Source organism: Ylistrum balloti, unplaced genomic scaffold (genome assembly GCF_031769215.1).
Source record: "Ylistrum balloti isolate Yb309-2 unplaced genomic scaffold, AGI_CSIRO_Ybal_v1 Utg371392, whole genome shotgun sequence".
Classification (NCBI taxonomy): Eukaryota; Metazoa; Mollusca; class Bivalvia; order Pectinida; family Pectinidae; genus Ylistrum; species Ylistrum balloti.
The window spans coordinates 605,358-621,366 of record NW_026782733.1 but is presented as its reverse complement, the minus strand read 5'-3'; the positions used below and the strand labels follow the sequence as shown (position 1 = coordinate 621,366).

The 16,009-nt window shown below is 33.3% G+C and overlaps 1 protein-coding gene and 1 long non-coding RNA gene across 2 annotated transcripts in view; both read left to right on the top strand.

The window, feature by feature from the left end:
* Window positions 1–16,009, top strand: part of LOC132562314 (uncharacterized) — a 491,282-nt gene that overhangs the window by 193,399 nt on the left and 281,874 nt on the right. The gene's annotated exons all lie outside the window — the stretch shown is intronic.
* LOC132562315 (caskin-2-like) overlaps window positions 1–16,009 on the top strand; it is a 149,601-nt gene that overhangs the window by 70,590 nt on the left and 63,002 nt on the right. The window contains exon 8 of the mRNA XM_060227054.1: window positions 12,738–12,832. Coding sequence (XP_060083037.1) covers window positions 12,738–12,832 — 95 coding nt within the window. The remainder of the gene's footprint in view (window positions 1–12,737; window positions 12,833–16,009) is intronic.

The following is a 16,009-nucleotide window of genomic DNA, read 5'->3' as shown; positions in this document are numbered from 1 at the left end:
TTTGGAAAGTGACTTTAGTGACTACTAGACATGTAGTTTGGATAGTGACTACAGTGACTACTAGACATGTAGTTTGGATAGTGACTACTAGACATATAGTTTGGATAGTGACTACTAGACATATAGTTTGGATAGTGACTACTAGACATGTGGTGGAAAGTGACTTTAGTTTGGAAAGTGACTTTAGTGACTACTAGACATATAGTTTGGATTGTGACTACTAGACATATAATTTTGATAGTGACTACTAGACATATAGTTTAGATAGTGACTACTAGACATATGGTTTGGAAAGTGACTTTAGTGACTACTAGACATATAGTTTGGATAGTGACTACTAGACATATGGTTTGGAAAGTGACTACTAGACATATAATTTGGATAGTGATTACTAGACATATAGTTTAGATAGTGACTACTAGACATATAGTTTAGATAGTGACTACTAGACATATAGTTTGGATAGTGACTACTAGACATATGGTTTGGAAAGTGACTTTAGTGACTACTAGACATATAGTTTGGATAGTGACTACTAGACATATAATTTGGATAGTGACTACTAGACATATAGTTTAGATAGTGACTACTAGACATATGGTTTGGAAAGTGACTTTAGTGACTACTAGACATATAGTTTGGATAGTGACTACTAGACATATGGTTTGGAAAGTGACTACAGTGACTACTAGACATATAGTTTTAAAAGTGACTACAGTGACTACTAGACATATAGTTTTGAAAGTGACTACAGTGACTACTAGACTTATAGTTTGGAAAGTGACTACAGTGACTCCTAGACATATTTCCAAGCTGGGCTGATCTGACTACTTCACTTCATAAATTGTATGAGAATTCTGATGATTCAATCATCCCGACTTCTGGAAGCATGATCTTGAGTTATGTAGTAGGATTGTAAGCCATTACAGAATTAGATACAGTTTAGTTAAAAGATTTTCATGAAATTATTTTCATGGATATGTAGGATTAGGATAGTTGTCTTCAAAAATAAGAACGTTTTTCTATATGCCTATTTTGAGATGCGTAGCTGACAAAAAATTTCTGCAGGCTTGACAGAAACGGTATTGTATTACTAACATTGTTGCCTGTCTTTCCTTCTTAATTAAACCTATAGGGTGGCTCCTGGTACTGGCTCCAGGTTGCTGGAAAAAAAATTGGCTGTATATTATTTCAAATGTATTTAATATACATAAGTTGCTGTTCTGAAATTCATTTAACTTTTTTCATTTCTTTAATTTGTTTGCTTATCATTGGATTTGTGAAATATCTGTTCAGATGAAATAAGTCAGTGGTTTTTTGTTTGAATATATACATTAAACAGTCAAGTATTCAATTAGTGTATGTACAGTTTATGTGTTTGCCTGTTTGGTAACATAAATCTAAACTGAGCACGCCTAACGTAAGATGATTATGTGGGTGTCGTTACATTAAAAGTTTTAATGTCACTTATAGCTGTATTTGTAGGGTTTGTTGATGAAGCTTTATTTTCTTGTATTAAACACGACATTCTGCCTGTATTCAGAAGTAATAAAATCTGATTTGGAATAGAAAAATGAATCCAATACCCATTATAATTATAGTTATCTCCCCTTCTTATGTATGGAGGCTGCAGGTATATACATGTAATACTACAAAACAATGCCTGCTCGAGCCATCACTTCTCTCATTGTTCTGTAATTTAATTTTAATGCTTTTATTGATTTTTGTGTCGATATGAAAGAAATTTTAAGTGAAAAGAAATTAGCATGTTGTTATGTATATATGTACCATTTAAATTGACCTGTGTTGAACTTGAAGTTAGCTGCTGGTCACGCTGAGTGGATTTGGGCGTCACACTTGAGTAGACACAGCTGTCTGTGGGTTGTTTTCTATGGTATACTAGGACCTGGGATTATCAGAAGCTGCATTATTGTTAGTTTCCTCACTTTTATGTTATTTCATGGAGAATCTTTCAGTACTTTAAATGACAGACTTTGCAGCCTGACATCAGTTTAAGTAAGTAAAACTTTATCTTCGCTTATGTTTTCTTCACTCCAATTAGACTAACTGTACTCATGGGGATGATAGGATTGTATGCTTTAGAATAGCATAATTGGTGACATTCGCCTTTCAGTGTTAAATCTCCAGTTGACCTCTCTGTAACCATATAGGAATTTGGAATATAGGTGATAGAATCACCAGTATGGACAATTTTCTTCCTATATACTAAATAATATATTTTTTTCCTTAAATATGATGTTTAGCTTTATTTCATCAAAGAAAGGGTTCTTTCGGAGCACCTGTACAGGAATTTACTACTTGGGTTTCTGATAAGTGTTAAACTGTCATTACAGAACAGTAGATTCATATTCTTTGTGGGCACTTTTACAGGAATCAAATCCAGGTCTCTGCTGTTATAATCCACAGCTTTATATGTACCAACTTAGCCAAAGAAGCATGCTCCATCAGCTGAGTAACAGAGATTCTTGTGTTATATCAATCACTATACTCCCTGTTTCCCTGTTTTATTTGATAATTTCCAATCTGGACTGAGAATCCACACAGCTATCTGTCTCTCTGCCAGTCTCATTCACCTATCTTATACAATTTAGACTCTCAGTTCATACTTAAATGGCATGCGAATGTAAGTAATTGAACACTGTCAACCAGTTATTGTGTTGAATGTAACAGAAAACAAATTTAAAAACATCAATTATTCCTTCCATAAATAATTGCTTCTATTTTAAGAAATGAATGCATTTATCTACCCAGACTTTTGATGTTGTCATTTGAACACATGCTGTTTAAAACAGGAAGTGTGTTGTGTTGTTACCAATTTTAAAAAACATCTCAAGAGGATTTCAAGTGTATTAAAGGCAATTGAAATAAAATCAATACACTGTAGATGAATATTGAAGCCAATATGCTTAGATTGAGGAAGTTAGATAACCCACTAACAATACAGGTTCAGGTAAGATATATTGTACTGTAGGTAATGTGAAGGTCACATAACTACAAAACATGTCGACAACAAGGTAAAATATAATTGTAACTGGAGATTGTGATGATCATTGACTCATGTGATGTGTGTGTGTGTTATATATATCATCCACTGTTATTACAATATCAAAATGCAGAATAGGTTACCTGTTGATTACCTAAAGCTGGTGTCATCCCAAGGGGTTGTGACTGCATGCCTTCACAGCTGCACCTGGTCGAGGCATTCAGACTTATTCATTTACCTGTGACGGTATAGTTCATCTATTCTTGCTTTATTATCTGACCATGTTCCATATGTTTGTGTCTAGTTTGCCCATTTTCACAACCTCCCGGAAGCACTTCTTGTGATCCAGTGGAAATCTTAAATATTCATATTATGATCTTTACCTAATGATATTCAAAATTAAAGGAAATGAAATGTATATTCATATTTTGCCTGAAATCATGATTTTGTAAATCTTTGTCACAACACAATTTCTTAGTTTTTATTATCTGGGATAAATGCAGAGATTATAATATTTTTGACCAGAAGTGAAGAATTTTATTTCCTTGAACCAAACTTGTATGACTTGGATTTGAATAAGAAAATGATTTTTTATAGTAGTTTGATTACATTAACTTTGTTGCTAGAATTACTTAATTATTACTTGAATGGTTCAAAAAATGGATCTGATGTTGTGTGAACTGACAAGTGTAATGTAGATATGAAGAAAATCTTAAGACCATTGTTCAGATGGGATGCTTTCCGACACAATAGAACCAATCCAATTAGATCAAGGCCATATTTTGAAAAAAATAGTAGATATCAATGCCTTACTCATTTTGTGATAAAAAGATATGATATTAACTCCAAAGTTTCTGTTGGAACATTTCTTTTCACAAGTATATTATAATATTATATTTCCATGTTTTTGGAATGTTTTCTTTCTCCCAGCATTTAAGTAGTGACCTGCACATAAAATGTTATGTCTGTCCATCTGTCTTTGTTAAATTTTGAATGCTTTCTTTGTCCCAGCATTTTCTTCTTTCAGCCTACATTTTCTTCATTGTTTGGTATACACTAGAACAATCTTCTCACACTTAATGTGAAGAGTGTGTTTTTTGTCCTGTAGGTCAAGGTCAATATCATTGTTCATGGTCAGATGCCAATATCAACTCAAATAATCATCTGTCCTAGGCATATTCATCATTGTACATCCTGTAGATACCTGAATCACCCCATGATGTATTGTCTCATGCCAGTCTTTTTTGTCCCTTAAAGGATCACAGTATCACTTGATCTCTGGCTAAACTTCACCACTTCAGAATTCAGAAAGGACCCCGTTCATTAGATTGTGTATTACCACTAAAATCCTCTACCATGCCAATGGAGACGAGTCTATAAATCTGGTCTAACAAAGTTTATATATATATTGTTACCTGAATGTGCTTGGTTCTAGGTCAAGGTCATTGGTCAAGTTAGGCTGATTAGACCTTTTGCCAGGCAGTCATTTTCTCATCATAACACAGGTCATTAAACTTGTACTAGATAATAAAATTTTATGATTTACAAAATGAAATGTTTTGATTTCATTCTGTCTTGCTATGGAAATCATTATTTCAGAACTATCAAAAAGAAGCAAAGACACCCATATCGTTTGAATGCATAGTTATAAGACTAATTTATGTAAGTTTCCTTTGAAGGAACATACTGGAATTTTTATTCTTGGATGTTTTTGTTCACATAATTGGGATTTATTGCCGATTAAGCAGAAAATCTTTGTAACAATAAAGACACAATGTGTGTAATGTGTTTATCAGTGGAAGATATCGCAGCAAAGGTTTTAATCGTTTCTGACTCATGTGTCCTTGGTTGTCTTAATCTTAAACCAAAATCTGTATAAAAACATGTGAAGAATTTGGTTTCTGCTTTCTTTTTAGAAGATTTAACAGTTCTGTTCTGGTAAACACTTTCACATTATAGATATTTGTATAAACCTAATTCAAAATGTGAATATTTAAGTTCAATATTTCACATATGAGTTTCTCTTGAATTTCGTATAATGATCACAAAGTGGAAGTATTCATTTAAATGACTCAAAACATGATAAAATAAATATATATAGTTTCTGTTTTAGTGGCTATCAGATATCATTACCAAAGACGAATTATTGGTATGTGAATTTGTACACCTACGTAGACTCAAGGTGAACTGGGTACAACAGATAATATCTACACACTTAGCATATGTCACAAATGTCATTTTTCAATTTTGGGTTGGAAAGCACTGTCCAAGTTGACAGATACTTAACCAATCATCTTGATAAGAATGTTGAATCATTGTATAAAAATTGCTAGCTATATAATGAGATCTATTTTTTTGTTCTTTTCTTCTTGCTTTAAAGATGACCTTACGTTACAGTGCGATCTATTTAAACATTACCGGGATACTTACCGGATCATGGTCACTGGGGAATAATGTAGTTTGACAGCTCATTAAAGTTATTTAATTTTTATAAAGATTTTTTTAACAGACATGCGACTGGGATTAGGTCATAGTGCCTGTCCCAGTGTAATATCATAATGCATCTATGAACTTAAAGTTAACTACTGCTACTTTTATTATCAAAGTCTGTTACATCATGTTATCTTAGTTTGATGTTTTTTTGAAAAATAGAAATAATTTTTTTTTTTTTATAACTTTTTCAAAAAGCAATAGAAATGTGATACAGTTAAATTACTGACATCAAGAGGGACATAATTGATCAGTTCACATTGTGTCAAAGAACCAGTGTCATGACACAAAGTATAGAAATCATTCGGTCAGATAAGACAGTGTGTCATTATATATGAGTATATAACTTCATTAAAGAGAAGGCATAATTTAACTACATATATCAAAGACTCTCAATCGATATTCTTTAGAAAACACAGAATGTTGGATTTCTCCTTTTCAGGAACCTGATAAGGTTTACTCAACTTCAGGTTTGCCATCAAAATTTAGGGGTAGTTACCTTAAAGACAAACTTTATTTCAAATATATAATATAATCGGAACTGGAAGGTAGCTACTGAAGACTTGCCTTCATTTACTGGGCCATCAAAACATGAGGATAATTACCTCAAAAACCCCACCTTCCTGTCTTAAAGTGGTATTTGAAGAATTTGATTTTGGAGACATGTTGCTTTTTTTGTTCATTGACTATGAATGTAATCCACTCAAAGTGACTACCCCCCTGGGATAACGTAGAGACAGGAATACAGATCTTACTTGCTAATTCGGTAACTCTATCCTACAAGATAATCTAGGCTCATACACAATGGTGCAGAGACGGGGCACTGTGACCGCAGTACCTCGAGTGTCCACAAACTTCTGCATTCCAAACTTAATGTGGAAGATCAAAACCTTGTTTCACCTTTGTCCTCAGTGGAAAATTTTCTCTTTATTTTGTAACTGGAAGCTTTTTTAAAGAGTTACACAAATTTTAGATGCAACAAGATCAGATCATTTTCACTTTAGAAGGAAGATACATAGGTATAATATACTTACCTATTATGCGATCTTCTCTCACTGACTATGGGATATTGATAATACCTGTCTTTAAATTGAGCAGTGTCTTAAATATCTTATACTGGAATCAGAATTGAAGACTGATTTTCAAGTCTCGATGTTTGGATCATTAGACATTTCAGAATGTGCACACTGTAACTTCATTAATAATTGGTGGATCCTCTAAATTCATGAATTTCGATGTCTAACAAAGTATTAAATTGGCATGGATTATAATACTTGTGAATTTTTAAGCAGTATTTATCACAAAATTAAGTGCTCAAAGAAAACTGTATATTTTTGGAAGACATGAAAATTTGATTCCCACGAAATAAATGATGTTATAGCACGTCACATTGTATTATCTCTAATATATACCCACTATATAGAGAAGGCCCAGTCAATCTCAGACTAATGAAGACTGTAAACTCAATAATCCAATTTGTCATTGGATAGAATGTTTTTGTAAGTTGTAAATACACATTTACAACAGAAAAAAAACCCAAATTTTTCCTCGGATGGGTCATCAATTTTTTTTCTTCAGCAAAACTGTGACCTATCTTGTTATCTTGATTTTGACAAACAAGCAGCTGATAAAGTTGTATACAGATAGAACATTGTTTTATATGGTATGAATCCTTAACAGGTCCTGCAAGTATAGATTTCTTAATGATACACAAATCATGGTTGTATTGGACAGGCCATAGACAGACCAGTAAAGATGATCATTTACTGTGATTTCACGGGTACTTAGGACACAGCCCATTATTGTTTGGAATTGATTAGGTTTAAACTAGTTAATGTCTGTTGGGAATTCCGAGTTTGCTTTCAATGTAGCTCCAAAGTTATCACTTAATGACCGAGATTGAAATGCAGATAGCATAATTCCAATAACACGCTTGAATGATTTCTATATTAGACTGTGGGCTGGTGAAGGCTCAACTTGCTATGGAAAGTACAGACTGTTTTATCAAGTAGGTACTAGGGTATATAAATGTGTAGTTATACTCTGTCTTTGAATGTGCTGTACAGAATTGAGTTGAATGTAAAAATGTTCAAATAGTAACAACTCTCTGATATGAATACACTAAATTCTTCAAATGGAGGTTTGTGACACGTCAATTACATTAGAATGTGAATTGAATTTAAACTTGTTCACTGCGGGAATGTTCCATGGGAAAAGCATCAGATTGCATTTTCATAATAATGCCGGTTTGAAGTATTGATGTTGTGTATACTGGGTGAGTTATATGAATTTTTTTTTTCTACTTCTGGTAGATGTGATATGGATACTTGTGTTACATTCTCTTCCATTACAGCAATGAAATATTCATGTGTTGTATACAACTTACTAGATGTATGGAGATTCTTTTATTGATAATGAAATGTGTAGTACCTATATCACTCACCAGGGAAAAATAGATACCTATATGTTGTATTGAAATATCACTGAAATATAACTGTAATGTGAAATGCTTGTAGATAGAAGTATTACTTTGGGAATAATAACTGTGTACAGGTTAATGTTTCACATTTTACTCTAGCTCCTACATCTGACTCCTTACTATTGAGCCACATAAACAGTACAGCTGAAGCATTAAAATATTGTTGTAAAAATCCATTTATTGGAAATCATAAAAATGTAAAAAGATCTTATCTTAAGGAATAGAGGTACTTATTCACTGCTTACACCAGTTAATAAAAAAAAAAAGGAATTATAAATTTCCGTTGATGACTAGTTCTAGGGTTTTACCTGGGAAAGTGTTATTAAGCTGAAAAAAGACAGCAATTACTTTGATGTATAACTGGTCCTGGGTGTTTTTAGCTTTACACAACCAATTTGTAAAGTTTTTCTCAGCTTTAAAGATTACGACTATACTTTGTCATCTGTTTTTGTTTGCCACTAAACAGAATATGTTAATTGACAATCCACCTCTCTGATTGGTCAAAATACTATGTGTGATGGACAGTTTCTGGAAGATCTCTGTTGCTGTTTTCAGTAGAGAGTATGAGTATATTCAAGACATGTGAATATTTCTCTACCACATTTAATGAGCCAAAAACATTGACACTGTTTTGACTCTAATTAGCCTTATAGTATATGTATGCCTCTAGAAAGGCAAGGAAACTTTTAAAACCAAATTAACTTCAGAAGATACAAGATCAAATGTAGAAATATTTTTTTGGTAGTATATTTTCACATTTGTGGTATTGTTTGTATGTCAGATATTAATGAATGTGAGTGTATACCAAGCCAAGATATACATTATATATGAATTTACACGCTGTAAATAGGTTTGTTTTATATCATCATATGGCATTATTTTGCTTATGTTTTGTAGTCATGTTTCATTAAAGGTCAAGTAACCTGACCTTTGGTTCATAAATAGATACAGTATGTAAAACAGTTTGTCAAAATAAACTAGTGACAGGAAGGCATACTTGTGTGTTATACCTCACAATTCCGTTATCCAGGGGGCCTCTTTTTTGTGTGAAGCACAATCATGTCTGATAGGGATTCAATACTACTGGGTTGGAGTTGGGGATGGATATTGTATAGTCCTAGGTCAGGGGTTAGGGGTCAGATAGGGTTTAGAAGGTCAGGGGTCAGTAGTCAGATACAGGCAGAAGAGAATGTTTGTGGAAAGTGCTAATCAGTGAATGTCTTTAACAACCTGGCATAGACACAAAGATAGGAAACAAGTGTGTGACCTACGATTTACAGGTATTAAAGTACCGACTCACCTGTATGAGATTTTACTTGGTGTGTATCATTTCCACAGTGTGTGTATTTTTTACTAGGAGATAATACATAATTCCAACCTTTGATCTGGAGACAAAGTCTGTAACCTGTGAAATGTGGTCTATTTTATAAGTTTGAAAACAACAATGTTAGAATTTGAATGCTGAGATCTGTCAACAATGCTTCCATTGTGATCTCACTGTTTAAATGTATGTGAAGATTCGAGGACAAGACTACAGTACGTGGAGTATTGACATTCCATGGCTAAGACACATGGCCAGCCTCAATAGACTGCTCCGAGGTCATTCTAGGTAGACTGTGTTTGATACCTCTAATGATACTTGTAATATAGATACAATCCAGGTAAGTCTGAGTAATACACACATTTAAAAGTTTACTACATAGATGTTTACATTCCTATGTTAATGTAACTGTAGATATATAAAATTCAATTTAGTTAACACAACTGTCAATTAAGTTGAAATAAAATTCCTCTAAAATCTCTCATTGTTTATGCTGGCTAAAAACAGGCCAGTTACCATAACAATGAGTTACATGTTGATGGCTGAGTTGATGTCAGTGCTCTAATTCTTTATGATAAATATTAAACTAGATTGTAAACAGTCAGTCCTAAATAGATGTAAATTTCACTGCTAACCGATTCAGAATAAAGTATAGACCTTTTTTGTTAACTAACATTAAGTAGGGTGTAAATATTTATTGCTAACTTATACTAGTTAGGGTGTAGATGCTTACTTTCAACTTACACTAGAGTGTAAATATTTACTGCTAACTTACACTAAATAGGGTGTAAATATTTACTGAAAACTTACACTAGGTAGGGTTAAAATATTTACTGCTAACTTACACTAAATAAGGTGTAAATATTTACTGCTAACTTACACTAAATGGGGTGTAAATATTTACTGCTAACTTACACTAAATAAAGTGTAAATATTTACTGCTAACTTACACTAAATGGGGTGTAAATATCTACTGCTAACTTACACTAAATAAGGTGTAAATATTTACTGCTAACTTACACTAAATGGGGGGTAAATATTTACTGCTAACTTACACTAAATAAGGTGTAAATATTTACTGCTAACTTACACTAAATAGGTTGTAAATATTTACTACTAACTTACACTAAATTGGGTGTAAATATGTACTGCTAACTTATACTAGATAGGGTGTAAATATTTTCTGCTAACTTACACTAAATTGGGTGTAAATATTTACTGCTAACTTACACTAAATAGGGTGTAAATATTTACTGAAAACTTACACTAAATGGGGTGTAAATATTTACTGCTAACTTACACTAGGTAGGGTGTAAATATTTACAGCTAACTTACACTAAATAAGGTGTAAATATTTACTGCTAACTTACACTAAATGGGGTGTAAATATTTACTGCTAACTTACACTAAATAAGGTGTAAAGATTTACTGCTAACTTACACTAGATAGGGTGTAAATATTTACTGCTAAATTACACTAGATAGGGTGTAAATATTTACTGCTAAATTACACTAGATAGGGTGTAAATATTTACTGCTAAATTACACTAGATAGGGTGTAAATATTTACTTCTAAGGCTCTGTATATTTATAGGTAATTATAACCTAGAGTGTATACAACAGAGAGAGATGGTGTTATCATTACATAATTATATGGTACATGTTGTGAAGAACTAGGAAACATAAACCCAGGGAATGGAATATTATTACAGAGGTGAAGGTCATACATTTAGATATACAGGTAAGGGTACACTTCCGTGGACTCCACCCAACCTAAGTGTTTGGGGATTTACTGGGCCTGGCACGATTCAGGCTCTAATTGAATAATGAATTGGGTTTTTATAAACTTCATATCTAGGAACATTTGGCCAGCATTTGATAAGATGACACTGCATGTATTTGCATTCATTTAACGACAAAAATTCCAATAATTTAATTTTATATGTAGAGATTAAGGCCGTCCCATTACTAATTCACACAGGGTCTGTGTAAATTGAGTTGTATCAAGCTAGACAGATAATGTATACCCTTATCACATACTTTCCGCATTGCTTTTATTCCTAATGTTGAAAGTATTATGTGAAATGCGGCTAGAATATCTTTTATGTTTATAAACATGTGGAGTTCATGATAATTGACAAAAATGTATTGACAGATCAGTTTAATTTACTGGTTGTTTAACACACCTGGTTCTAGAATGATGTTTAAGCACATTGTCCATTAAACCAGCAGTCTGTCAATATCTTTCTTTAAAAGACTTCTGAAGAACAAATTTTGTATATGGCTATGATATTGAAGAAGTAGCAACCTGACAAGTTGACAAATGTGTTATCTTTACACATATTGGTAAAACAGTATGGTAAAAACTTCTTCTTTTAAACCAGAAGGCCTGGAATCATGTTTCAGCAGTTTGACCACCATTCAAAGCCAAGTCCTGTGATTGTATGAGAAAACACTCAAATGATAATTAACTATTGGTTTACAATCAAGTTATAAATGCTGCTTATCATTTTAACAGCAGGAAGCTTCTGGTTATGCAAAATAGCTAAATGTGCTGACAAAAAGTAACTAAGTTTTAGGAAAAAAACCTTTTATTCAATGTCACAATGACCTGTCTTCTGATATTTCAGAAGGACTCAAATTTATCATGTTGCCACCACAGTGTGTTGCAAAGTTTGAAAATAAATTCAACTCGATATTGGAAGGGACATTTGTTAAACATGGCTTCTGATGAAATCAACTGTCATGATATATTTCGCCAATACCATGATTTTTCAAACTTGTCAAATGGATGTACCTTTGTAGTTTTATCCCCACATTATTTAAGAAGGGGAGGGGGATAGCATTCCTAACCAATATGATATCTGGAGAACCTCTCTCAACAGATACCCAATAGTTTCATAACATCAAGTTCTATACCTTATTATATAAAATGTAGTCATTGGTCATGACTGAAGAGTTGAAGGTCACATTTAACAATGATAATTGTATACATGACAGAATGTGCATTCATGTCATTTTCTAGTGTCTTCAGTTTTCAAAAAGGGTCATTTTCAGTAGACAAATGTATTGTCTGGTGGTCATAATCTCCAGTATGTGTGATGATAAATGGGTAACTTAGTAATTTGGAAGACCTACTTAATTACCATGATATTGCATCTTATTTCCATATTGTGTATTATTTTTTTCCTTACATGCATATTAATCCAGTGAGGTAACTCATGACCTGTGATCCAAAGTCAGTTGGCTGGCTTAATTGTGATTCTTATTTGATGTGCTATAATGGACTTCTTAATTACTTTTTTTAATATGCAAGATTTCTTCTACATTTCAGAATTCAGATGCAAGAATGGCATTGAAACATTAGGGTTGTTTACAAAGAAGCTATTTCAAAAAATTAAAATGGTTAAACTCTGATCTTTTGATTTTGTTTTTTTTTAACAGAGGCCAGTTTTGCAGTAAAGGCACGTGCCGTGAAGGACTTCTGTGACCTCTATGACACAAAATCCCTGGCATTTCGGGAGGGAGATATTATCAAGGTTAGTATTTAATTTTTCAAATAATTGTGTGTGGGTATTTTCTATCAGAGTTCAACTACATTTATTGTAACATTTTGCAAAAGAAAACTACATGATACATCTGTGATTAGTGCTAACTGTTAAACTACTGCATGAACGTAAACCATGTAAATCACATGATACAACGCTGAATGCTGATTGGATAATTTCAAAAGCTGTTCTGAAGATCACAATTCATAACAGTAATTCTGGACATAATTGATGATAAATGCTCAGTTTTTCTCAGGTCAATTCTGGCTTGGTTGTATGGTATATTTACTTAGCTACCTAGCTATGGAGGAGACCTGGAAGTAGGAGGTAATATACTGAAGCCATTACCGCCTTCTGATTAGGATAATGCCATGGTGTTGTATATGGGTGATAACAAATTTGTACACAAAGCCAATCATTTTCTAGTGCTGAGGACTCCATGGTTTCACGGTGTTGTATGGTTTGATAAAAGCCATCATTTCCTACTGCCAAAGACTCCATGGTTTCACGGTGTTGTATGGTTTGATAAAAGCTATCATTTCCTACAGCTAAAGACTCCATGTTTTCACGGTATTGTATGGTTTGATAAAAGCCATCATTTCCTACTGCTGAAGACTCAATGGTTTCATGGGGTTGTATGGTTTGATATAAGCCATCATTTCCTACTGTTTAAGACTCCATTTTTTACGGTATTGTATGGTTTGATATAAGCCATCATTTCCTACTGCCAAAGACTCCATGGTTTCACGGTATTGTATGGTTTGATATAAGCCATCATTTTCTACTGCCAAAGACTCCATGGTTTCACGGTATTGTATGGTTTGATATAAGCCATCATTTCCTACTGCCAAAGACTCCATGGTTTCACGGTATTGTATGGTTTGATATAAGTCATCATTTCCTACTGCCAAAGACTCCATGGTTTCATGGTATTGTATGGTTTGATATAAGACATCATTTCCTACTGCCAAAGACTCCATGGTTTCACGGTATTGTATGGTTTGATATAAGCCATCATTTCCTACTGCCAAAGACTCCATGGTTTCATGGTATTGTATGGTTTAAGCCATCATTTCCTACTGCCAAAGACTCCATGGTTTCACGGTATTGTATGGTGTGATATAAACCATCATTTTCTAGTGCTAAAGACTCCATGGTTTCACGGTATTGTATGGTGTGATATAAACCATCATTTTCTAGTGCTAAAGACTCCATGGCTTAATGGTGTTGTATGGTTTGATATAAGCCATCATTTCCTTATGATAAGGTTGCTATGGTTTCATGGTGATGTGTGGTTTAGTATAAGCTAGTATTTCCTTAAAAGGTGATCTGTGGTTTGATAATATGGTTGATGAAATTCCATATTAGCAATTGTAAGTGGTCTTGTTATAGTCAACACAGGCCATTGATATCAATTAGCACTGTAATCCTACAAAATGTGCAGACATGATGATTAGTACATATGTACCTTTGTTTGACAGCCAATACAGCTGACCAGCTGGGTATTATTAATTATAGATAAATATAACAATATTAATTGATATTACTAGATCCTGTTCTATTTTTTGTTCATTTAGGAATCTGGAGTATGTGGGTTTATATTAGGTGGTAATTAGTCTTTATTAACTAAGTATGTGATATTTGATAATAATTTCTAGTCCCCTTTCTCCCTCCCTGATAAGGAAAGGCACTGACCTAAGTCTGTAAATGTGTTGATTTTTCACACAGTAAATTGTTTATGAAATTTGCTATGAAATTTTCAAATTTAAGTAATTTTAAGCAGCTTTAAGTGCTTAGTTATCCTTTCAAATTGATATCCTTATAATCTTACAAATCTGTTGTTTGAAATACAGATACGAAAATTATTTCAGAAGAATAAAAACGATAGTAGTTAACCATTAGCCTTGAATATTTTATGTTATTTGTATTTCCACATGGCTTTACACAGGGATATGTATATTTTAAAAGATTTCAATTTTGAAGGTGTTCTTTTTTTGTCCACAAATTCCCATCTAAGAATGGAAAGTACTTGCTCTGGTGTTTTCCCTATTAATTTGTTTATTAATTTCTCCTTCCCTCTATCCACATAGATTGTTGGTATGTTTGGTGTTGTGTGGTAATATCACTTCATTGATGACATATAGAGGATGGACGTCACAGGAAATTTGGGAGTGTGACATCTTAGTTATTCTACCTAAACTTTCTCAACCTTCAGCACAAACTTTGGAATATATCTGTGACTGAGTCAGAAAGTTTCTTTGTTTTTACTTGGTTGAGTGGATTTGGTAAAACTTTCTTGTGACTTTTATAGGTGCATGGTAGATTAGGACTGATGATCTAATCAGTGAAACTAGTGATGTTAGGGAATCTGTGGGAGATCTGGAGGCCATTAGAGTTAGTCTAGGGGGGCCTGGTCATTTACCTAAACACACACAAACACACTATCCTATCTATCTGTGGAGGGGTGGGAGGGGGGAAATGTCCTGACCTCTCCAGGAGGGGTTGCTGTCTGCATACAAATCACCCAGCATGTGTTGCTGTAAGCTTCTCAAGGCCATCTGTGCACTAGTCCACAAGAGATTTCAGAGTCACTGTGATGTGGGAGGTAGTATGTTCCTAACTTATAACAGGATGTCTTAGTGGTCAGGTGTCAGAGGTAAGCTTTATCAAAGTCTTCTCATCACAGCCTGTAAAACTTATACCCTCAGGCCAGATTTCACAGAAAGTCTTTATGTGACAGGATTCACTGTGAACATTGAAAATTGATCTCCCAAAAATAGTAGATTTGTTGGATTGAATCTTTAAAGGTGATGATTTTTAGAAGTTTTTGTATGATGTGTTTCAGGACTTGATACTTCTCCATGAACAATTGTGGTATTATATATTGTCATTACAAGCATATGTTGATGTTACTCTCAGATAATTTTTCTTTTTTATGTACTCTGAGATAAAAATATTATTATGATGTAAACTTGAATCTAGACTTGATTTACATTATATATAATGGTGACATAAAATATACCTTACTTCTTCAGGATTTTGTATATTTTTCCATGACGTGTGTAGAAGAGGGAAATTTATATATAACATTAATCTTGTCTGTTCAGGCACTTATAAAACCTGGTTTTTTATGACTGCATAATATTTGTATATATCCACTGCTTTTAC